Source organism: Rhipicephalus sanguineus, chromosome 1 (assembly GCF_013339695.2).
Source record: "Rhipicephalus sanguineus isolate Rsan-2018 chromosome 1, BIME_Rsan_1.4, whole genome shotgun sequence".
Lineage (NCBI taxonomy): Eukaryota > Metazoa > Arthropoda > Arachnida > Ixodida > Ixodidae > Rhipicephalus > Rhipicephalus sanguineus.
The window spans coordinates 248027327-248053214 of NC_051176.1; the positions used below are offsets into that span (position 1 = coordinate 248027327).

Consider the following 25888-nt stretch of genomic DNA (forward strand, 5'->3'; position numbering starts at 1 on the left):
CTCCTTCAAGACCTGATATCACTTATATAATTATTACGAACTTAAAGTAAGCAATTAGTTTGGCTGAGCATTTTAAGACTTCTTATATTATAATTTTCTTATTCATTAAAATGTCTTATACACACATTCTAGTTAGTTATTTGCATTCTACAGTTATGTGGAGCAATATGAGCCATTAATTGCTCATAACCATGAAAGTTTAGCGACAGAAAAACTGTGTCCAAAAAGAGCTATATTTTACACATTGTCATGGTACAAAACGAATACTATGCAACTTACTATAAAACTGATTACATATTTAAAATAAAAACTATGTAAACAGCTAAACTTTCATTGCCCTAGGCTACAGATTAAAGAAACTTTTTTCGAGTAGCATCTCTCCTTAACACCGTCATCTTGGGTTTCTACAGCTACTGGACTTTGGAAGGAGAACAGAAAATGCTAGTGCAGTATTTTACTGCTTCCTTACGTTCCGTGAGTGCTTACCTTTATGGTCATGCTCACACTTCGGCTTCCTGTAACTGTGTGCACTCAGGAAGTGAACAGCAAGATTTTGATATGTTATTCCTATGCAAACGTGTTTCATTACCATGTCTCCACATTGTCTCATTACCATATTAGGATCCACATTTTTATAAACAACCCTATTAAGGAATGGAACAATGCATGTAGCTAAAAACAAAAAGCTTTGTTTGGCTAATGCACACATTTACATTTCTGACGAGGGTAGTACCTTTGGCACATAGTAATACATGGCAACTCACCTTTCTATTACTACCTTTCTATTACACCATAGACTGCATATAATGTAAGTCACCACGGGAGCGAAAACATTTTTCAAAGACTGCACATGTGGAAGAAGTGACGAACAGGCAGCCATTGCATTCCGAGAATCGAGTCGTGCGACTAGGGAATGAATTCTCATTCCCTTAAATTTGCAAATGTTGAAAAGTTAACACTCGCGGAACGACTGTGCTGACAAGATGAACACAGAAAAAAAAAAAAAGCGCCGTAGCAAATAGTCTCAGACTAACTTTTCAGAGCTCCTTGTTTATGTGCCGAATTTTCCGCAGACCCGCAACATAATTTCCGCATGCTTTCGATTTCCCAGGCGTGGTGTCAAAAGCAGTGGTGACTGCGAACCACTACTCAAGTGTTGCACATGCACGCCCTCATTTTTGTTGACGATGTGAGTCGTCGTTTTCAGAATCAGAAAGTTGGTTCCATTCACTCGCCCCCTTTCAGAATATAACCATTGCAAAGCTTTTTGTTGACTCGGCACCAAACCACCCATCCGCGGACGCTACGAGTGGCGGTTACGTGTTTAGCACACGTTAGGCCTAGCCTGCGGGTTTGCAACCCTGTGGGTCTGTGGGTTTGCAAGATCGGGCGCAAATGAGATTGCACTTACGAGCTCAGCCAAGGCCAGCATGCATGAAACCAAGCTTGGGTTCGTGGTCGGGAGAACAGCCGCGATAACTATCTTACATAAGCCATGGCCTCCGAGATTGCGCACAGGCAGGCGCACAATCTTGAAGGTCATGCATAAGCCTACCAAGCTTGCAAGTCCATTTGCTGCTGGCAAAGGCGAAAGCCCATGTCGCAAAGCCTTTACATTTGTGGAACACCGCCATCACTGATGGTGGAATTGAGGTCGCACGCGCGATTTCTGCACTCTGCGACGACGTAGCTATTTTTCCAGACAAAAAAAAACAAAAACAAAAAAAAGCCAGACAGCGGTACCGTGCACTTGATACTGGCACCTGTTCGGTGCCGAAATGCGCCCAGAACGCGCAGCAAGCGGCCGCAGCAAAGGCTTCTCCGGCTCCTAGAGAACCCTTCCTCACACAGCGGGCCCGCGAGACATCCTTTTTTTTTTCTCCCTGCTCCGCTACTTGCTAGTTGTCTTCCTGTCCCCTCCTCCTTCGTAACGCCTTCGTCAGTCTCTCCTCAGCCGGTGCACTTCCGCTGAGAAGCGTGGTCGTTACCTCGCTTATCTGAGCCTCATTATAACCGGTCCTTCATCTCGGGGGCTGTACAATAAGGGGTATGCGTATACATGGAGTTCTATGGGAGGATAAACGGGAGCAAGAAAAGACCACATTATAGCCGGTCCTGCACTATAAGCGGTCACACCATAAGTAGTCCGAGCTGTACGTCCATGAAATGTTATGGAATGCTTCATAGTTCCGCTTTATGTAGCTGTTTTAGTTTTCGCAAATTCAATTTTTCCACTCTGCAATGAGCCGTTTTCCCTGCTCCAAAATGCACATTTGGCTGCTCCAAAAGCCTTTTTTTCTGCTCCAAAATGCACTTTTGGCTGCTCCGAAAGCCTGCTCCAAAATGGCTTCAGCCAATCACATCAGTGTGTATGACACAGTGGTTTTTTTTTTTTTTCCCATGTGTGAAAGTTGTTTGTTTCTCTTAGGCGGATTGCCATCCGGCAGGACACATGCTGCATCCTGGCTCTTTCATTGAACTTACAACAGCGAGTGCACCCAGTCATCTGGTCTTACACAAACCTTCCCTTCGACTGCCTCCGACTGCTGGCTGTACCCAGACCACTTGGTAAACATTATAGTCATCTAAGCAAACATATTGCATGGTGGAACAGTGCAATTATGTAACAGCTCAGTATCTGCTCATTGCAATGGCAAAGTCCAGCCATAGTACTTTTGTAGCTTAAGAAAATGTGTGTGATTTCTCAAATTTCCTATAGACCACAAAATCGCCTGACAAAATAGATGAACACACTTTACTATCATAAAGGGCTTAAATCACCTCAGCTGCATCCACGATAGCCCTGAGGGCCTGCTAGTACACTTATTAGGAGTCCCAATGTTTTCAGTTTCGCACGATATGCTGGGTTTGCGCATGGCCTGTTTCCATTCTTGGTGTGCTTCACCGCATTATGGTGCATATGCTTGACTATTTAAAAACGTTGTGATGGCGCCGAAGCTGACTTTTGGGAACTGGCATTATGTGATGCTTTTTTGACACTTGCTTTACTTTCCATACTTTGAAGCACTCGGCAAGGATGACAAGGGCAGACTGGGTACCAATGATGACAGCTGCGGCACGTTTCAATGATAAATACGGCACCTAACACCAGGACGCTTGACATCTAACACTGAAGCAGCTAGGCCTAGAGTTGCAGAGTGCATGACCACACAGAAGCGCTACGCTGCAGCTGCAAACAAATGAGCATGCGAGAATGCTTGTTTTAGAGTAAGAGATAATCAAAATGGCTTCTGCTGTGACTTTTGTTACTGCTGTTTTGGCCATGAAATGATGGCAAAAACTAAAAATAAAATTGGATGTCTAACTGTTTCAGCATCCAAAATTGCAGATGGCACTAATATACATTGACTTTGTGAGGGCACGTGGCAGTGTCATGGTGTCCAAATAATCAAGCATGTCCAAAAAAATTTGTTATTGATTGTGTGCATGTAATGCCACTTCACATATTAGTTAGTTTTACAAAATTGTACAGTCAAAATGCACCAAGCTGTACCACCCTAGCAAATACATACTATAGGAAAGAAGATGACTCTTAAGGGCTCGTTTTCTTTGTTAGACATATTAATGAGAACTAACAGTCATCTTAATGTAGTGTTTGTCAGCGAGAGAGAGAAATGCTAAAGGTAATGAAATGCTGAAGGAGTGATGCTGCAAACATGCTTCATAATGCAAACATTTCAATTTTTTCTTTTTTTTTCTTATGTTAGTCTAATTCTTCCACAAATGCAGCTGCCTCACATTTCTATCTAATGACAGGCAATTCATTAGCATAATGTGCACCCATGTGGAAACTAATGAGGGCAAAAAGTCGCACAGGCATGCATCACTGACTGTATTATATTGCATGGCATGTTATGCTAAATTTTATTTTAAATGAGAGATTAAACAGGTATCCTCGGGTAAGTAGGATATCACAATTCTGACACAGATAAAATTGTTTTGACAAATGAACACTACCAGCAAGCCACATTGCAACTAGTTTAGCTAATTCAGTAGCTTTTTACTATAAAATGATGCAATTAATCACTTTAGAGCAAATGTGTTTGGTGCTGAATTGAAACCGTTCAGTAGTAAAGTAATACTCATTTTAATAGAAATCCTGCTGTTAGCAACACGTTCAAGAAATATGTTTTTAACCTTCCAGATGCAATTTATAAAGAACTATCTGTAAATGAGTCAAATTTGCACAATTTTTCAAGCCACTCGATATTCTGTTGCATCGTAAATGTTATAATGCTTGTTTACGTGTTTTGTAGTAATTAATCTTAATTAAATTGTAATTAAATATCTATTTATTCTGAACTCATTCATGTTATGTTTTTACATAAATAGAATCAAATCTTAGACTTGAGATATAATGCAATTTTGTTTTTTCGGTTTTGTTTATTCCTAGAAAAGAAAAGTTGTACTTTTGACGTGGCTTGTGGAAAGCGGCACGTCGAACATGGTAGTGCCCTCAGAAAAGTGATCATATGCAAATGTACAAAGCAAAATGAAGTTAAATGAAGACACATTTTTTATGGAGGAGGTTCATTTTATCAAAACCTCAATGTATCTTGCTCATTCTTAGCGACCGGTGGACACAACTAGAGAAAACAAGTGTCTCAAAGGGTGAAAGTTTGCCAAAATGCATTGATGTTTCAGCACTTACCAGCATTTTGCTTTGTATAGTGCTGATACTAGTTAATGCTCTGGAAGCACTCAAGTGGCCAACTGTTTCTGATCAGATTTGGTTGATGTCTCCGAGTGATTGTGTAGGGCATCGTATAACATGCAGAGCTCTTTATATCTTAGCTGCTTTAAAGGGGTACTGACAAAATTTCGCGGCTGAGATAGCCTGCGGGATCAATTCTCATGGACATGTGTACATCATTTACCAAATTTGAACAGCAAATACAGCTTGTAATTTATATGAATTTTGAAGTTTGCATGCCCGATTCAGCACTATGCGCTGCATCTCGCGACATTGACATCATGCAAAGGGACCTTAAAGGGACACTAAAGGCATTAAGTCGACGTTGATTGTTGAAATAGCGGTCCAGAAACCTCATAATGCTATTTTATGCCAAGGAAGTGCTTATTTTGAAATAAAATTACATTTTAGTGGTCCGCATCGCGTTAGCGCACTTCAAATCACCCGCCTGAAATCCGACTTTCATATGTCACTGCTGCCGTGCCCAACGTTGCCCACCTTTACTGTGCGGTCGCCGACACTAGTAGCAGCAGAGCGAAAGTAGCGGGACCCACAGCAGCAACAACGGCCATCGAAGCCATCGAAGCTTGCCGCAATCGCTGCAATGGATGTGGACTGAGAACTTGACGAGACATTGGCTCGCTACGCTGGGCACCAATTCAGCGACTTGAGCCCCGATGAACGCGGCATGCTGCTGAGGGCTCGTAGTGCCGGCGTCGTTGCATGCGGCATTTTGTCGAACTTTCTGTCAGAGCGACTTTCACGAGCGCGCAAAACACATGCGGCAGTACGCGATCCCGAAACTACCACTGAGACGCAACCACATGAGCGAAGCAGGGCGCCGGGCGAAGCGCAGTTCGGCGAAAACGGAACCTTTGAACCACGCGCGCCGTTCCCCATGGCAACGCCACAGAGGTTCTTTTTTCCATGAATAAAACGTAAACGAACAAGCAGCATTTTATTATGTCCTTTGATGCACGGAAGGTTCTTTTTTTATTGCTGCTAGTTTGATTACTAGTGATTTATTGTAGGCAGACTCTCATACGTCATTGGGATCACTTCAAAAATTTCCCACTCGTGGCGCTCACCATGTGATACATTTAGCTTAATTTCTCGGTAAGTAGGGCACTCCTGTTGATAATATTGCCGTTTTACAAGTTGTCATACATTGAGCTTTCACTCTGACATAAATTGTTATTTGCCTTTAGTGTCCCTTTAAGGTGACCCCAAACTTACGCGACATCGCCATTGCGCTTTTGCGATGCCCATGCCAGCAGCTACTATTTGGCGGCTGCTCGCGAGCCTGTGCCAGCGGCGAACATGTGGAAGCCTCAAGAAAGTCTTTACCACCAGGTGACAATGATGACGATGACGGCAATGACATCACGCTGCATATGCCGCATGCAAAAGTACACGAGTCACAGTTGTGGGCTGTCTCACACTAGGTGTCATTAGTTACACACGGCGGTTTGTCGTTCTCAGAGCTCTACCAGACCGAAACTGAGAGTGGTCGGTAATAAACAGACTGTAATTAATTATCTTTTGCGCGCTGCAGCAAGCAATGTGCCATGTTATGACTAATAGGCATCCAGGAACATAATGTAGCAAAAAAAGTGCCACACCAAAATTTTTGTGTCTGTACGTGTCTTGACCCCTTTAAATTTGTCAGGTCTGTTGAGCATCTGTAGAAAGTGAGGCTCGAGAGGCAAAAAATAATCTCATTAAAAAATGTGCAGGCCTATTTGCTTTCAATTACATGAAGATTGAGAGGATCTGATCTCACCGACTTCAAAATCCAGTTGTGAATTTACTATAAAATAGCACAATAAATTACTGGCCAAGCAGGGGCTGGAAGACACTTGTGTCCTTAGTTTACTTTTTAGATGCGAAGCAGCTTATGGTCGAGCCTGTTCCCTCTCTGCGCCGTCCACACCCCCTCTGCACATGCGCAACAGCTGGCCCAAGCTTCCGGAGGAGACCGCTAGACGCGCCACGGCAGCTCCACTAGATGAAAATGACCCGCATGTGCTCCGCTCATTCTCCTTCCGGCAACACCATCGTCAACGCCACAATGAACGCCAGCGGCAGCAAGCCGACTCTGAACTTCGAGCGAGAGAAGCGGAAGGGCGCCGTAAACCCCGCTGCAAAAATCTACGGAAGCAATGAGGGCTCGCGCAGCCGAAGCGCACCGTCAATGCCAGCAAGCAAATATTGAAGCGGCACGGCAACGCGAAGCCGAAATGAAACGTAAATGCGAGCAGCGGATCCCGAAGCAGCGCGGCAACGCGAGAAAACGTGGAAATGTACGTCGAGAAGGCGATGCTGCACTATGAGACCACGTTCAAGAACAACCCTTTCGTACTTACCGGGGACTTTAACGTTGACATCTTGAATGACGACTGGCTAGTCCAGCACATGGTGTCCCGTTACGCTCTCCGGTGCATTTCGTACGATCATAAACACCCTACTACAATCAGGGGAACGTGCATAGACCTCGTCTTCTCCAACTTCAAGCTACAACCTCTGCAGAAAGATCAGCAAGACAACCTCCCTTGACTCTACACTTTACGGACCACAAAGCCGTCATACTCCAGGGGAAACACAACCCTGCACTTAAAGTCATCTACGGTGATGATGAGTAAATAAAGAGCAACTTTAACGGCAACTCTTTGCGGAACTTTAAGTCGACCCATGAGCTGCTTCTCATGCTACTCACGGTCCCCTTTACGGGGAGATGTGTGTTTTTTTGTCACTTGATAGTAGCAAAAGTAATTTACTATTCTCTAAGCTTTAATAAAGTGTGATTTGTTCGAAGTGCTGATTTTCACTGTGTTTTCAGGTGGCGTGTTGATCATGGCTGTTGACTCCTTGCTCTACCTAAACCAGAGTGTACCACCTTATGGTGTTTCACTCAATTCTTTCACAGACTTCAGTACTTCATTCCCACTGAGTAAGTTGCTTAATTGAATGAGAATTGTATTGATGGCTTTGTTGAGAGAATAAGTGAGGGGTGTACAATTACATTCTACTCTTCTCTACATGATGAACAGAGCCTCAAGAGGGATTGAAGATTTCTTTAGACTGTGCTCAGGCTTGTTTTCTGAGCTATGACAGGCTCGTACTCTCACTTAAAGGAGGTGAACTGTAAGCATCTTTCATTTGCCTCTGATATCAGTTTTGCACACACACTTTTTACATAATTCTGCTTCTATGTTTTCTTATAGTTATGTACTGACACTATTCAATGACGGCATGAGAAGTGTAAGAAACTTCTACTTTGACAAGGCGGCTGCCAGTGTGCTCACAACAAGTGTGAGTTTCCAACCTCTGCTTGCTGGTTACCTTCCTATGCATAAGTTCTTTCTGCCTTGCATGCTGTGAACAATGGTGTGTGAAATTGAAACATTTTTTTGTCAACACAGATGACACTTTGTGAAGATGGCTATCTTTTTCTTGGTTCGCGGCTTGGGAATTCTCTACTGCTTCATTACACTGAGAAGGCGGCTGAAGTGGACGACATTGCAAAACGAGACGAAAAAACTGAGAGTGATGTAAGGCCCATTCCTTACGTCACATCTATAACTTATAGTTTTGTGAAGTGCGTTATGAATGTAGGTGATTAAGTACGACTATCCAGAATGAGGACAAAAGGTTACATATTTGTTTGTGTCTATACTTTAAATTTGTATCCTTGTTTTATTTGCATTAGGCCAATGACCCTCCTTCCAAAAAGAAGAGGATGGATGCCATTGGGGACTGGATGGGTAGGATCAATTTTTAGTTTCACAGAAATTTGCAGCACATAATAACCTTGGCTCTTCTTTTATTAGCTTCCGATGTTGCGCTCATTGATCCGGATGAATTGGAAGTGTATGGAAGTGAAACCATGGCAACAAAGCAACTGACATCGTACACCTTCGAGGTATGTACTTGTTCGATGTATGTACTGTGTCCTTTGATTTACCCTAAGAAAACTCCTAAAGGGACACCAAGGAGCAACATCATTTCTCCTGTGTTAGTAAATTACCCTGTCGCAATACCAAAAGCACCACTCTTGCCCCAAGAAGACACTTGCAGAGTGACAAAATGTGCAAAAAGAAATTACGGTTGGTGCCGGCAGACCACCTGTGCACTCACCACTACACGGTTTCGATCCGAAAAGCATGCACTATTTTTCAGTAATTAATGTTTTCATTATTTTCATTTTCCATCGCTTTTTTTGGTCAATTTACCCTACTACCCCTTTAATGTGCTAGAATGTTTCATGAAATTTTATTGATGCGACTAAAATGCAAAAAAAAAAGTCAGGTGTTGACGTTTCAGGGCGAAATTCAATTATATGAGACTGACCTTCATTTTATTCTCTAGTATTAGACTTATGATGGCAAAATTAATTACAATAGAGTTCTCGGAGAATAATTTACTGTTTAACCCTTTCAGATGCCACCTAGAACTATCAATAACGTAAAATTGATACATTATTTCAAGGCACTCGATATTCTGTTGCAACAAAAATAATGCCATAATACACTAATTTATGCCTGTTGTAGTAATTAATTCTAATCAAACTGTAATTAAATATCTATTTATTCTAAAGTCATTCATGCTGTGTTTTTGCATAAATAGAATCAAATCTAAGGCTAGAAATGTAGTGCAAATTTGTTTTCGGTTATGTCCATTTTGAGCAAAGAAAAATTATACTTTTGACGTGGCTTGCGGGAAGTTGAACGTCGAACGACTCGTCTAACATGGTAGTGCCCTCAGCAACGTGACAATATGCAACAGGACACTGCAATAATGAAGTTAAATGAAGAGAAATTTATTATGCAGGAGGTTCAATTCATCCAAAGCTCAATATATCTTGCTCTTTGGTAGCCCCTAGTCGACACAACTAGTAGCAAAACTAAGTGGTGTACACAATTGTGTACATAGCGTCCCAAAGGGTTAAAGGTGCACTGCAGTGTCCCTTAACAAGTATCATAATTTAATGGCATGCTGCTTCGTAGTGTGACTAGTGTTAGCCTACTCTGGGGATTTTATTGTAGCCTGCCCCTGCAGTAACATTTAGTGGCTTTTGTGAGTGACCTCATCCAAGATTTCTGAATCGATTAAGGGTGATAATACTTTCTGGCTTTTGCAGGTCTGTGACAGTTTGATTAACATTGGACCATGTGGGAAAATATGTATGGGCGAACCAGCTTTTCTTTCTGAAGAGTTTGTGCAAAACAGTGATCCAGACCTAGAGCTTGTCACTACAGCTGGTTATGGAAAAAATGGAGCCCTTTGTGTATTACAGGTAATTCAAAATGCCCTTTTGCCACTTTCTCCTTGCAGTTGTAACAATTATGATGATTATAATTATAAGAAGGAACACTTGATATTTGAATAGTTAAATTTGGTAATCTCTCTACTTCAGTGTCATGTGATGTAATGTACAGAATAGTTCCTCAGTTTACGGAAAGTAAATATTTCTTATTCTGTTCTATGTTCTCTGTGTGCCATTAGTGTACCTGATTTCTGGATTTGAATACAGTAGACTCGCATTAAACGGAACCTGAACGGACCAGGAAAGTGTGTTCTATTTAGTACTCAAGGATGAAGACTGTTGCAGAATTCTAGTACGAAACCAATCATAATAGAGGCAGTTGTTCCATTTAAGCAGCAATTTTGTTTGAGATTTTCATTTACAGACATTCTACTGTAGATCGAAATAAATACAAATTTTTCGGGATGCACGGTGCTATAGTACACTCAATCCTAGATGTATCGAATTTGAAGGGGATCACAAAGTACTGTTGAACCCCTTTATAAGAGACATGCACCGGGGAGCAGTTCTTGTCTCTTATATGAGGTGTCTGTTATAAGCAGGGTACCACATATGCATTCAACCCCTATTTCAACGTAGGCACGCTAGTGTGTCTTGTAACCATTTGTCTCTTACATCAGTGTGTCTTATAAAGGGGTTCGACTGTAGTTGATCATTCCAAATACAGTAGAATCTCGGTGATACGAACCCAGCTGACACGAATTCTGGCCTGTTACGAATTTGTAAAATTACCCGGCCGAATTCCACTGTGTCCAATGGGCCAAAATTCGGATGATTTGGGCACTTTTCAGTTTTCTTTTCAGTGTGCTTGGGTACTGAAACCACTGAACGACGGCCGACATAAGTGTGCTCTGGAAGCTTTGGAAGTACACACACACTAGGGGCTGTGATTGTTTCCCACAACTGCTGTGGACGAAGCCGCGGTTGGCATCTACGTGATCATGTATGACGAGGACGAAATTCTGAAAGTACACACACATACAACGCTTGCTGTGATGCTGCCTGTTGCAACCACTGCAGCGAAACCACGGTAGACGTGATCATAGAGAGCAGTGACGTAATTCTGAAGGCATGTGCACGGCCAGCGCACACTGGTTAAAAACGGAACTACCATTTACCGTAACCGCTGCGCACCAAACCATGGTCGCTGTCGGCGCGGTCATCTATGGCGATTATGCAGCTCCAAAGGTATGCAGCTAATGCAGTGGTAGATTTTAAAAGGCAATAAAGCCACAAAAAGGCACCAAGCATTTCGGCGTTCCTGTCGTTCGCCTATGACTATGGTGGAGCGGACTTCTGCAGTTAGTTTTGATTTTGCCTAAAGCGAAGCTGTGATGCATGTGTTTGAGGCAGCCAGCTGCACCATCCCTTATTAATCCGTTCACGACTGCCCCAGAAAGACATACGCGAGTTCTTTCGGCAGCAGTAAATGTTTTGCGCTCCCCCGTGAGATTCGTATCACCAAGATTCTACTGCACAAAATATGCGTATATGCATTGCAGGTCTCGAAACGGTTTTCGGAAATTGTAACAACCACTAAAGTACCGATTCGCTCACAATATGTTAAGATAAAGGTGGCAACTTTTGCAAGTTCGATACCAGCGGCGGCAGTCGCATTTTGCCTCTATTGAAATGTGTCTTGGCCCATGTACTGTGTGATGTCAGTGCACGCTAAAGAACGCCAGATGGTAGAAATTTCCGGAGCCCTCCACTACGGCATCCCTCGTAATCATATCGTGGTTTTGGGACGTTAAACCGCATATATTATCTTCTTTTGCAAGTTACCGTGCTTTATTCCGCATGGAAACAGTCCATAAACTTCTCTAACTTCTTGTGCACTATCAAGTTCCTCAAGGCATCTTTAATATCATTTAAGTTTTCCAAATAAGCAAATTCAGCATCTTTCATTGCTGAATTTGCCTTTTGAACCATTGCTGTTTGAACCTTTCAGTTCAAACCATTAATAAACATAGCCATGGAGGTGCCAATGCTAATGGTGCATTCAGACGACGGACCGAATCCCGATGTGGCGGGACGGACGGCGCGTCACGTGACCTCACATCAGCGATTCCCCTCGTCCGCGACTCGTCGGCGTGGCTCACGGACGGATGAACCCAACCTGTTTTTCACATCGGGATTCTGGCGGCGGAACACCGCAGCTTTAGCTGACAAACAGGCTGGCAACTAGTACACTTTTCTTCTGCTCGAGCCCTACGGCTGTCCTCGCGGTTGATTTCAGCTAGTTCAGTTTATTTCTGGGGCCGTATGCTAAGGCGATCACCTTTGAGATATATATCTCTTTTAATGCGCGTTGATTGGCAGGTAGGAGAGCAGCGGTTAAGTTGTCGCTTTAATTGCACACGCACACGCAGGGTTCTTCGGCAAGCAAAGTGGCGCTGTTGCCGAAAGCGGTTGTCTCAGAAAACGGCCCATGTTTGAACACTGATTTTAAGGTCAAGATGCGGACAGAGAGAAGGAAACAATGTGCAGCAGTGCAATGTACACTGTCGGTACCTGTTGTCCACAAAAGAAAAAAAAATGCTGATATCGGCGCATCACTGTATCCTCCTTGCGTATGCGGGGCCCCACGCGTGACAGCAGCGAGGTCACTCTCCAGCAGCACCCTGTAAAGCAGAATCTTTTTTTCATTCGGCCATTCCGCCAACAACACCGATTTCACCGAAACAAATTGCAGTCCTCGACAATACTCGACCAAGTTCGGCGAGCTCCGCGTTCTGTCGGCTTCCATGTTGTTGAATATTCTCAAACCGGTCTGCTGCCAGCGGGCGCAGGTGAGCGCAGAGTCTGCGGTCGAGAGTAATCCGGCTGTTCCCTCCTAGGACAACGTCCGTCGTGTGGATGCGCCTGCAGGCGGACTATCCGCGGAATAGCCGTCCACGTCCACGACAAATCCGGATTCGGTCCATCATCTGAATGCACCATAAATAGTGACCACTTGCTTGTGTGCAAGGCTAGTATCTTATATGTGATCTCAGTCGGTGAGAAAAAATGTCATCACTTGTTTTGTGATATTACAAAGCTCACGCTCCATGATCTTGTAGTCAAAAACAGCTGTCTCCAACTCACTGAAGGAAAGAACAAAATTACTACAGTAAAAGCAGTTAGGACTGACATATGCTTTTACTACAAATAAGTATTCTCATTGAATACACTGCTTCGTCAGGTTTTGGATTGGAGCAGCCGACAGATTTTTCAGAGCTGCTTGCTTTTAACAGCACCACTACCGGCTTTGCTTTGTTGAGAACCAGCTTATAACAGTTCTTTTGAACTAATGAATAATGGTGGCAGGAACTTCATATACCATGCTGAATCTTGCTCAATTTTTCAGACATGATGCATGCACAGTATCTCAAAGCTGGAATGAGTGCTGGCAGCCATTTTCAAAGTTGCCAAAATCGTTTTCAAAGTCGCCTCGCTTTTGTGCGGCTTTAAAGCAGTTTTCTCTCTCTTTCTCTTTGTGGCCATGCAGGGGCTCTGATGCTCCTTTCACCAGATGCTATGGTGAATGTAGCATTGAGTGATACAGCGTTCATTGACTTTGTTAAAAGCATTGGTTTACTTGGGTGAACATAGAATTCAGTGTCATTCCTCTCTTGGCGACACATGAGATTACATTGGCAAGCCACAGCAATGGTACAGACATGAAAGCTTCACTCAACGCTGATCACCTCAGTGTTTGTTGGAGCCATGTTTCTTTTGGCTTTAGTACTATGTGTGCCCTCATGCGGCTGCGAAAAAAGACTTTGTTGCTGCAGCATCAAACCATAGAAGTGGTCAGTGGCTGATTAATTCTTGAAACCTTGCTTGTATTGAAATTTCTTGTTTGGGCTGCCTGATTTTGTTGGACACATTTTTAAGCTTCTTCAGTGTAAAAAAGAATCGATTGGTGATTGTACTTTGCATGGTAGGTGAAATTTCAGTACAACAAAGTAAAATGCCAATTTTATTAACTTTGTTGTAGCAAAATATGGCTGTAGTATTAAATTTTTCCTAAAGGGGCAGTTCAAAAATTATTTAACACAATTTCTGTCTCAACAGCGCTCTGTTCGGCCCCAAGTGGTGACAACTTTTGAGCTGCCAGGCTGCGTGCACATGTGGACTGTCATGGGCCCTCCTGTAGAGAAAAAGGTAGTTGTGTACAAATATGTATTGGTTTCTGATGTGTTTACTTTCTTTAGTACACCTGAAGTTTATGCTGGAGTATTTTAAATTTGATAAATCCTGTTTGAATGCACTAGCAGCAGCCAGTGTCTTTGCAATACTTGGTGGGAGGGGATTTTTGCAGATGCCTGTAGATGTCGGTGCATATTAGAGAACCTCAGGTGGAGGACCTCATAATCATATCATAGTTGTGGCATGTAAAACTGTGGAAATTAGTGATGCCCATGTGTTTTATAAATTTTAAAGTTGACATGTTTTCTGGTATCCATATATCATCTGCAGAGAACAAACATGAATGTGTGGTAGTTGCACGGGGAATAAGCATCAGACGTGGGATTCAACAGCATGGTACTTGTCCTTAAAAGTGTTGGCTATGAGCCAAGCTTGCTAATGAAAATACTCATATTGTGAATGCTATGGCTTGCATTTATTGTTTCAACATTGAAGTGTGTTCATTTTTACTCCATTTTTAAACAGCCACCAGAGAAAAAGGAGGAGTCTGATGACCCTGCCTCTGAAGACAAGGCTGCAGAGCAGCCTTTGACCAACACACACGCCTTTTTAATTCTCAGCAGGGCAGACAGCAGCATGGTATGACTATCATTTTGTCGAGGTCACTTGTTTTCATTCTGGATATTAACCAGCTTCATTACGTGCAGATTCTTCAGACTGACCAGGAGATAAACGAGCTTGACCACAGTGGCTTCAGCACACAGAACCCTACTGTATTCGCAGGCAATCTTGGTGATGGGCGCTATGTACTACAGGTAAATAGCCTCTAGTGTATACAATCAATCTTTTGTTGGACTCCAAAACTGTTCTGTGTTTTAGTGGTCTCTTCTAGCATGTACTCTTGTTGTTTACGTTATAGTCGCCCATTGTGGTAGTGGAAAAGATATTTCGTTAATTACGCAAGTAAATACAGTAGTATCGTGGTTTTGCCATGTGAAACCTTTGAAATGATAGTTCCTTTAGCTTGTCCTCAATGGGACCATGGAAATTGGCTGAGTTATGCAGTGTGTCCACCTAGGAAATAGACATAAAAGCCGGCTAAACATACTGCTGTTGTTTGGCAGTATTTGACCAATTCTAACATACTCTGAAAACATAGTGAACCCAGTTTTTATGGATTCAAAGAAAGGTATGTGCATTAAAACCTAATGTGCACTGTCTTGTTTAATTAATTTTTTTTTATTTATTGTAGATGTAGCGTGGCAATCAGAAAAATGAGAAACACGAAGGTTGTATTATCAGAAAATTGCAATTTATGTAGACTTTGTCAATCATCATCACTCTTGGACAGCTCTTCATCACTGGCTCTTATCTTCTCCTCTCTTCGATCCCCTGCATTTTATACAGGGGGCAGTCAAAAAGTTCCAGGAATGGTGGTTCAGTGGGCTAATGTTACGACCTCTGGCACTGCGTACCTAATCACCTGCGAAATAGAACCCTTGCATGTACACATACTTGCTCTATCGCTGCTGCCATTGTTGGAAGCAGCGTTAGAAGGCTTCTTTCAGAATCTGTCGGAGCATAGCCATCCTTTCGCTTTGATGCCCTCCACAGTTGCGAAACCGTGTCCTCTTGAGGCCCATTTTCAGGATAGGGAACAGCCAAAGGTCACGTGGAGTGGGATCCGGAGAGTACAGTGGTTGAAGGACAACTGTAATGTTATTGTCAGTGCGGAATAGCTGCACAATATGTTTGATGTCCTCCACGTTTTGCAATCGTGGATGACATCAAAACAAATGTGACAGCTAAGCTCTGACAGATTCCAAAAGGAACCTTCTACTGCTGCTTACAAAAGTGTGTATGTGCGCAAGAGTCTTACTTCGAAGGTGATTAAGTAAGCATTGCCAGAGGTGATAACATTAGCATGCTGAACCACCATTCCAGGAACCTTTTGACTGCCCCATGTATTCTGCATTCCTTGATTGACTGCAACAATCACCAATGGGTGGTTTCCCATGCCTAGCCTAAGCACTTTGCCAGTTCATCCGGTGGTACTTGCGAAACTCTGTGCCAGAAACACATGTTGCATTTATGTTGTGCTTGTGCAGGACAAAAACTCCCATTTTGCTGTAGCTTTCATGAACATTGGCATGCAGTTGTCAAACCTATGATGACAACTGCAACAATGTTGCCCTGGTAATAGGCTGCTGCTGACACTGTGGAGTGGTTTTGGTTTTGTATCAATGTGATCATGTGCTAGCAACTTTCATGTGCTTCCTCCCCAATTCCTTCTTTAAGATACGTTGTGGAATCTGTTAATTACAACCGTTCATTGCGAGGTACTGCTTGCTGTTGGAAGCCTCCCGAGAGCAGACCGAAGATTAGCAGTAGAGAACATTTGTTTGACACATTCCCTGTCCTTTATTACCACCAAGACAGATGATGCAGTCATGCAATCGAATGAAAATTGGGATCAGGTACATGCCTGCATACAAGTGAAGTACAAATTTTGTATTGAGCGGTGACCTTGAGATCAGAATCACAAAAGTCTTGGTCCATATAAATGAAGGGGTGCTGGCTGAGACCTCCAGTTAGGTTAGAACAAAAAATCAGATTAAAAAAAAAATACATTAAATTTATATTTCTTTTTCTAAATCTGTTTGCATAGGTCCTTATACTTAGTATCTTTTGTTCTGCACCAATAGAACCAAATCTTAATTCTCTTAAAAATGTAGAGGATTTATGCAAAGTTCTTTTTAAACCTCTGTGACACTGTTTTTTATTATGTCCATTGAACTCAAGGATATGAGAAGCATACTGTGAGTGATACAGGAAACAGGTTGATGTGACTCAAGAAACAGGGTTAAAAGGAAGCAGACGTGGAAGGTTCTGGGGCTGTCACTATTACTTACTGCATGTGTATTTCACTGAATTACGGTTTTACACGCCCACCTACTTCCGATTAGCTGAACATGTTGTGTTGCCAATGGATGTTGCTTCTTCACTCGTAAGGAAGGAAATGTTCATGGAAGAGCCTCTCCATGGATGCAGGTTTGTCCAATGGGGGTGCGCCTTCTGGACGGCACTAGGCAGCTGCAGCACATTCCTTTGGATGTGGGCTCATCTATTGTTGCGGGTTCCCTGGCTGACCCGCATGTAATCATACGAAGTGCTGAAGGCCTTGTCATTCACCTGACACTGCGAGGTGACCCTGCTGCTGGGTGCCGCCTGGCTGTTCTACGGCCACAACTTACAGCAGTGGTGAGTGATATGCTGACACTGTCCTCTTTTTTTCTCTCTTTCATTTTTTAGTCTTAATTGCACTGTGTTTTCGTTTCTTCCGTGCCCTCTCACTTGGCTTTTGATGTGTAGACATATTGCAAATCAACATAGTTTTGTAGTTTTTTGATGAAAGCTGTCCAAGTGTGCTTTTCTTTTTAAAACAAGAAAAAGCTTGCCAGTTTCTTGCCACATGCTTAGTGCATTGATTTCTTTTTCTTCAGCAATAATTTAGCATGATTGTTTGCATCGCTCAATTTGATAAAAGATGTAGTCATTAAACTTCACCGTCATAGATCGGCACAACATGCATGATCGTTTAGTCACATTTACCATCATCCTGAATTATTGCCGGTGGAGAGGCGTCTGCAGATCATATTGCAGAAACAGTATAAAAAAAATTAATCTTCGATATTGTTTACTGTTCTGTGTTTTCAAGTGCAAACTAAGGGGTGCTGTGTCGAGGTGGCTATTGCTGTATGTTCTTCCTGTTATCAAGTGTTCTCTCTGTATTTTCTGTATCTTTCTTCTTTGACAGAAAGCAAAAATTTTGAGCATATGTGTGTACAAGGACGTAAGTGGTCTTTTTACCACTCAATATCGAGAACCAGATGAGCCAGCCAAGCCACAGAAACCACTGCCACCCCCAAAGGAGACCATTGACATGTCATCAAAGTAAGGCTGAGCTATTGTTAAGGTCCTCATTGTGACAAATGTTTACCAACATAACGCTGAGATAAATGAATGAAAATTTTTGCTCGCACTTTTGCTGTTCTGTGGTGAAATTTTTTTACAGGTTTGGTGTGGCTGTTGTGACATGATTCTTTCTTAATTTTCTGTAGTGGTCTTCTTGATGATGAAGATGAGCTGCTTTATGGTGAATCAGAGGAAAATCCTATTCAAAAGGAACCAGTTCGCATGACGTCTGAGGAAGCTCCGTCTGAGTAGGTCCATATTCAGTGTTTATTTCTTATTTTTCTGTTTTATTTGGGCATGTAATTTTGCTTGATATTGCAGTGCTGAATCCATGTTTGAAATCAAGGAAGTGGCACCGACTTATTGGTTGTTTGTAGCAAGGGAAAACGGCGTTTTAGAGGTAAGCTTCTCTTTGTGGTTCACCTCATTGACAAAGTTTACATTTCTTATATATTATTTTTGGATTAGTGATCCTAGCACATTGTACTATCAGGTCACTTTTCATTTTCATAAAATTACGTTCTGTATGCATATTTCGTTTTCTTTTAGATATACTCACTTCCTGAATACAAGCTGTGCTTCCTTGTGAAAAATTTTCCAATGGGACAGAAGGTGCTTGTGGATTCCGTTCAGATGACTGCTCCATCTGGGACAAAGTATAGTCTTTTGTATTCCATCATGTAGTTATTATGACACCTGTTACTGGCAACTTTTGTATATTAAGCATTTATAATTACTCAGTTGTCCTACTGCATGCTGTGTGAATGCGCATCATTTGTAAGCCATGCAGGTTCTCTCTAGCGAGGCCAGCAATGAACGTCAAAGGCAGCTATTTTTATGTATATTTGTTGCTTCAAATTTATTCTATGAACAAGCTGAACCTGCTGACAGCTCTCCACCTTTAAATTATTTACACTGTGTATTACTCCATTGCATATCCTTTTTATACTATATTGATTATTTAGAGTAGTAGCATTTCATTTACTTTTTTTTATTGCACTACCCTGATGAATACAATGAACTTGTTACAAGTAGTAGTAAATGATGCAAGACCAGATAAAAGGGAAATGTATATTTAAAGTCAGACAGGGGACAGTTAAGTGGGTACTCTACAACACTTGTGCATTGTAATTGTACCTGTTTATTTTTAGTCTCTGCCTTTGTGCTGTTTTTCTTTTCTTTTTTTTTTCCTTCGGGGTTTTCTTGCTAATAGCTTGCGGTGACAGAACAGTAAAAGCATTGAAAACAAAAATCCATGTTGCAAGTCAAATCAGTCTATATCTTATATGCTTATTAAACGTGCATATATGTACAATTCTTAGTACTAACACCAAATTGACCTCTTAAGCAAATAGAAATGCACTTCAAGGTAGTACATTCAACACATTTGAGAATAACAAAGCTCTCCATTGGCACAACGAAAACTCTTGCACAGCCATACATGTTTGGTAAAGCTGCATTAAAATGGGATTTATCATTAGTGCCAGTAGCGGAATTTTGGAGGCTGTTACCATTCTGAATATATTTTTTAGAATGAAGACAGAGGAGTGCATAGTATACAAATGCTTTCCAGTTAAAAATGGAGAATTTTGTTTCATCATTGAGATAAATAATAAAGTAACGAAGGTGGCGAGCTGTTCTGTGTTTACTAACATTGACGGAAGCTTAAGAGCTCATTCCTTGTGCGTAACACTGGCTGAACTATATTGGAGGCATGGGCAAATGTTCGAACGAATATTTCAGTATTCGAATTCATTTCTACACGAATTTATATTATTCGAAATTTCGAAGTATTGAAATGAACCAATAGACATATATTTGACTGCATGTAGCCACCCTGAAAAGGTGGTTTCACTGCAGCTTGGGGATGCGCTGCCGTGAAACCACTTATCCGGGGGAAATCCATACTGCCGCGAAGCCACATTTAAAGGTTAAAGGTACAAGCTCGTCCACTTTTAAAGGGAACACTGCTCACCGTGGCCGCACTCCACGGTGTGCCAGTACATCCAGTGCAGCCACGCATTGAAGCGGCGTAGGTGCACAATGACGCGCTGTTCCTGCTGTACTGCACAGCATAGCAAGAGGGCCGCATCAAGCACTGTAGCAGACAAAGTGAAGCACCTCCCATGGATCCCTGTGCACCTGCTTCACTTTGCTTCTATGCACGGATGTGCTAGCGCTCTGTAAAGCACTGCCACAGTGAGCAATGGTCACCCTAAATGTGGACAAGACCGTACGTATTACCTGTACCTCGAATAATTTTTTAAAGTTTAAAAGCATGTTATAAGGGCTTATACGTGCTAAGTATAGCAAATTTTAAATGTAAGATATTTCACAGCTTGTAAGTTGTGCCCTATTATTATTGAAATCCTGCCATTATTTGAATTTGTTTGCACTTTGCTTTGAACCAAGAAAACCTTAGGCCTGCGCAGAATACGTAGCACAGTCGCATTGTAAGCTGCCGGAGCAGCCTTCATAGAGCCCGCTAGAAACTCTTTTAGGGCGTCTGCAAGTACAGTTGTGAGGCGCCAACTACACAATAAATCATATTTTACAAAGTAGCAAAGCACCCGCTACACATTCTTGAGGCAATATGCGTACCTATGTAGCTATGCACATTGTTGCTGCTGTGGTGGATAATAAGGATGATAAAGAATTATTTTGCTGAGCCCTTTGTAAGGGGTGGGAAACATTAAACTACCCACTTGTTCAACAATTCACACGGTGTGACGCCAGGTGCGATTCTACACTTCTGCCATGCATTCTTGCATCTGTTACGCGTTTCTTTACCATGTGTGCCGCTTGTATAGGTTCCTTTTTCGAAAACTATTCAAGCTCTGGCATAGCTCTGTGGTTGAACATTTGCCTCCCACTCAGAAGGCCTGGGTTCAAGCTTGCCTCAAACCTGTTTTTTCCCTCATTGTGCATGATAGCTGCGATGGACAACTATGCCACCAAAATCGGCTGTCGTGTTGAGTATATAACAGGTTACATTGTAAAAAGTGACATTAGCACACGCCTAGTTCCATTTCTTAAAAATATTGTGCAAGTTAGTTGGGTCATGTCAAAAATGCTCATTTTTCTTGAAAATGTGTGATATTACTATTCAAACTATTTGATTCAAAATCATTCGACCAAGCCACTATTCGCTTCGATCCTCAAATTTAGTATTCGCCCGTCCCTACTCTGTTTTGCACAATCTTTAGCTTATTCATTTTGTGGGACCTTACTAGAATCTCATACTCATTGATTGTGGTCCAGTTCAAGGATATTGGTAGTGTATGTTAAATTCAGCATTAGTTTTCTTTAATATTATTGCGATAGCAATTATATGGACAGTCTCGGCTGGAAAATGTCCGTCCCCGTCGCCGTCATTCACCGTATATGTATAAGTATGTATATATATAGAAAAGCCATAAAGAAAAATAATTCAGAAATTCTTTCCGACGCGCGGAATCGAATGGGCGACCTCTCGATTTGCAGCCCGCCGCGTTAGACGTTTGGCCACGACAGCACCGTCTTTCAGCCTGCTAACGGCTCGCTGCAGCGGCCGCGTTTGCGAAAGGAGCCCGCTGTTCAAACAGAAATAAGTAACAAAAGTGACAATTAGTTCGCGCTCGTCTTGTGTGTACCTGTTCGTTCGTTTCGTGTGTCCTGCTTTATGTTTCCGCAGTGGGCTTCAAAGTGTCGAGCTGTGACGCATTAGTTCGCGCTCGTCCTGTGTGTGTTCTTTTCGTGCGTCTTTTGGGCTCAAGCGACGCGCTGGCAATTTCGAGCTGCTTTCCATTCTTCGCGTTACATTACAATTTATTGCTATCGCATTCATTGCTTCGCCGTTGCGGCGAAACTGTGACTTTTTTGCACTACACAATGGAATTAGTTAACTTGTGCGATAATAGTACATCAAATTGATGAGGTTGATCCAACCGACATGGCTACTGTGATAGCTGCAATATCTTTTCTATTACTGTTTGGCACTTTTATATGGCAATCCTTCTGTCTAGTTTATCTAATGTAAGCAATCTTTTTCTTGATCTTTTTGCGTGCAGGTCATCTGAAAAGCTTTCCGACATGTCTCATGAGTCAATGCCAGTAGTTCATGAAATCTTGGTTGTGGGACTAGGAATCAGACACTCTAGACCTCTGCTTCTTGTAAGGATGGTTTTATAAGTAGTGAAAAAAATGTTTTATTACATCTTATCAATTTAAATTTCAGGCCAGGGTTGATGAAGACTTGCTCATCTATGAAGCTTTTCCTTTTTATGAAACACAGAGGGACGGTCATCTGAAACTTAGGTTCAAAAAGGTGGGTTCGTGGGCATGTATTAAAATTTTATTTCATAAATGTATTTTTGTATATGGTTACTTTCTGAGCTCGCTGTTACATTGAAATCCGAAGCCAGTGGCTATTACTTGCAGATGTCACATGATATTTTTCTGAGGGAACGGAAGTACAAGACACAGAAACCTGAAAACGAAGAGGAGGAAAAATCTTTTCAAAGTCGACAGTGGCTCCATCCATTTTCTGATATATCTGGTTACTCAGGGGTCAGTTTCTTTCTTCTTTTTCTTTCTCACTGTATTTTCTGTGCTTTTGATATTGCTGGCCTGTTCTACGAGATTGTTGCTTTCTTCTAGGTGTTTCTTTGTGGCTATCGGCCATACTGGTTGTTCATGAGCTCACGTGGAGAGTTGCGCTGTCATCCAATGTTTGTGGATGGTCCGATCCACTGCTTTGCCCCATTTCACAATGTCAACTGTCCCAAGGGATTTCTCCACTTTAACAAGCAGGTAAGCAGTAAAAGGGAGTTCTAGCCATCTGATAGATTTGGCACTCTTTGGTAAGTTCAGCATAAATTATATTAAATGGGAATCTGAAAGTTTGTTGTTGGAGTCCACAGAATTTTCTTTCCAAATGTTGCATTAAACCAAAGAAAAGGGTCTTTCTTAAAGGTCGCATGGAGAAAAAAATGCGTCAACAGTTTCTTTGTCGAGAAAGGACACTTCCTCTCATGGATGTTTAATTCATGCTGTACACAAAATAGTTGACCAAATCAATACATACCACACAATCTGCGCTTCCTGGTAATGATGTTTAAGCAAACATTTTATCCAAGGCTTGAATGGTTTTTCACCCTAAAAATTTGAGAGAATGGCATTCATGGTTAAACTTCATGCTCTTGGACTGATAACTGTAGGGCTTGTGCAAAATTTGTAGAAGCTGTGGTGATAGTGAAGTATATCACTCTTGATTTTCGAAGTAGCAAATGGAGACAAGAGTATGTACAGCAGAGGAGAGGTGACTACAGGTGTATTGACCACTTGTTGTCGATATTGACCATCTCATTTATTAAAAATAAGTTGCATTGCATAGATAATCAGTTTTTGTTGAAGCTTGTTGATATAAATAAAGCTCAAATAATTCTGACATTGGATCATTTGAGTGATAGTCCACTGTGACTTTCTGCTATTTTTCTACCTAAATGATAAACAGTGCTGCAACTGTTGATCAGGCTTTACACATGGCAAGAATCTTGTGTGCAGCTGTCTTGCACACTGTAAAGCTGAAACCTGCACTCAGCTCTTGGGCATGTCTTCCTGCAGACTACAGGGCCAGTTATATGCATTTGAGTTTGGTATGTCTGTGGAGAGTTAATCACACTTTATGTGACATATAACACGGCCACTGTGAACAAGGGTGCCATAATTCAGGTTGTTACCTAACTTTCGTACGATATTGAGCCACAGCTCTCCTGCTTTTGTGTTGGGCATGCGACGGGTGTCGACATTGCACCTTCATCTGACTTAGTGGAGAGCAGTGTCACACCACTCTGGTCTCTACACTAGGCTTCAATGGCAAGCCACAGTGGCAAAATGCGCGCAATAGTTTTAATCACACTGATTACCACTGTGTTTTACTTTCGTTTCATTAGTTTTGTGTGCATGTGTGTGTGACTTAGAGCTGCTAAAGGGAGGACTTTGTCAACCATCAAACTGTAAATATGGCTCGCGGCTCTCAGGTTCAACAAAACTGAATACTTTTTTGTAGGGGTGTGCGAATATTCGACATTTCGAATATTTTTCGTATAGTGTTTGCTATTCGATTCGATTCGCACTGGAATTTTACTATTCGAACTATTCGAACTTCGCAAAAACAAACACAGTCATCGTCCGATTGAAAGTGACCCCTTCATATTTTCAATATGCTTCACCTCATTACATTCTTGTATTGCGGCAAAGCTGCCTTTCAAGCTCCGTTACGGTCGAACTTTGCCAAGACACGGTCAACGTCCGATTGAAAGTGGTCCCTAGATTTTCAATATGCTTCACCTCATCACACCCCCGTATTGCGGCAAAGCTGCATTTCAAGCTCCGCTACGGTCGAACTTTGCCAAGACACAGTCAACGTCCGATTGGAAGTGATCCCCAATTTTCAATATGCTTCACCTCATCACACCCCGGTATTGCGGCAAAGATGCCTTTCAAGCACCGGTACTGTCGAACTTAGGCAAGAGAGAGTCAATGTCCACTTGAAAGTGGTCCCTAGATTTTTAATATGCTTCACCTCATCACACCCCGGTATTGCGGCAAAGCTGCCTTTCAAGCTCCGCTACGGTCGCCAATGTATTAACTCAAGAAAACGGTGGTTCCAACTTGGAGATGAAAGATGTGGCAGAGGTGGGGGCTCAATTAATGCTGTTTTGGACCTGAAATTTGGGCAGGAAGTCTGAAAAATCGGATGCCGAAGCTTTTTAGCATCCAAAATTTTAGATATTATATATCGACGTCTACGAGGCAGATTTGGAACTCCGGACTTGAAGGGAGCACACCCTTGTCCGCCACATCAGTTGGGCTTCCACAGAAGTTGAAAGAGGAGGAGAGGCTGAGGAAGTGGCATCTCTGCCTATCACGTGTAAAGTGTTGTCGGTAACACTTTGGTCGCACCAAATCATGTACATAAATCCAATTCAGCCTCTACATTGCCTCATTCTTGATAAGACAACTATGAAACACCACCCCGCCAGCGCTTCATCAACCTTAGCGAAAAGAAACACTTTCGTGTTGCTACCTCATAAGAATATGCTTAGGAATCCTCTCTAACTTTTTTTTCTGCAATTTCGCTTCGAAGTATTTGAAAAGTATTCGAGAAATATTCGAAAAATATTCTATTCAATTCGCACTCACACTTCAATATTCGAATTCGCTTCGCATCCAAAATTTTGCTATTCGCACAGCTCTACTTTTTTGTTATTGGAATTAGTTTTTTCATGATGCCCTACTATTCAGACTTTTCTTTGAGCACCTTTTGTGCAAAATTAAAAGATCTATCAGCAACCATACTTTGCATGCTGAATTTCAATAATAACAATGTTTTGATGTAATTAAAAATATTTTACTTTAATGTTTTCATTATACCGTGGTTTAAATGTATAGATATTTTATTAAAGGGAAGTGTGTGCTACGCTTCTTTATTTGTACAGTTTAAAACCTTTTCCTTTCTCTGGTCTTGCGTTTAGGGAGAACTGCGGATCAGTACACTTCCAACACATCTGACTTACGATGCCCCATGGCCAGTGAGGAAGGTGCCTTTGCGGTGCACACCACATTTTGTCAACTACCATGTGGATAGCAAGACGTACTGTGTTGTCACTAGCCAGCCAGACCCTTGTAACCATTTGGTCCGATTCACAGGCGAGGAGAAAGAGTATGAGCTACTGGAACGAGGTGCGTTTCGTATT

The 25888-nt window shown here is 42.1% G+C and overlaps 1 protein-coding gene across 3 annotated transcripts in view; it reads left to right on the plus strand.

The window, feature by feature from the left end:
* Positions 1-25888, plus strand: part of LOC119376638 (cleavage and polyadenylation specificity factor subunit 1) — a 62819-nt gene that overhangs the window by 11214 nt on the left and 25717 nt on the right. For 2 of the 3 annotated variants that reach the window (XR_007414517.1, XM_037646403.2), the window contains exons 7-27: positions 2429-2568; positions 7554-7664; positions 7765-7858; positions 7939-8026; positions 8137-8265; positions 8424-8478; positions 8545-8636; positions 9855-10010; positions 14100-14189; positions 14700-14813; positions 14882-14989; positions 17226-17435; positions 17992-18128; positions 18296-18397; positions 18471-18549; positions 18699-18805; positions 22199-22301; positions 22366-22455; positions 22569-22697; positions 22788-22940; positions 25667-25874. Coding sequence is in view for 2 of the 3 variants with exons in the window: in XM_037646403.2 (XP_037502331.1) it covers positions 2429-2568; positions 7554-7664; positions 7765-7858; positions 7939-8026; positions 8137-8265; positions 8424-8478; positions 8545-8636; positions 9855-10010; positions 14100-14189; positions 14700-14813; positions 14882-14989; positions 17226-17435; positions 17992-18128; positions 18296-18397; positions 18471-18549; positions 18699-18805; positions 22199-22301; positions 22366-22455; positions 22569-22697; positions 22788-22940; positions 25667-25874 (2495 nt within the window). In the remaining variant the exon portion in view is untranslated. Of the gene's footprint in view, positions 1-2428; positions 2569-7553; positions 7665-7764; positions 7859-7938; positions 8027-8136; positions 8266-8423; positions 8479-8544; positions 8637-9854; positions 10011-14099; positions 14190-14699; positions 14814-14881; positions 14990-17225; positions 17436-17991; positions 18129-18295; positions 18398-18470; positions 18550-18698; positions 18807-22198; positions 22302-22365; positions 22456-22568; positions 22698-22787; positions 22941-25666; positions 25875-25888 lie in introns of all 3 variants that reach the window. The other variant, XM_049411063.1, reaches the window with a different exon arrangement.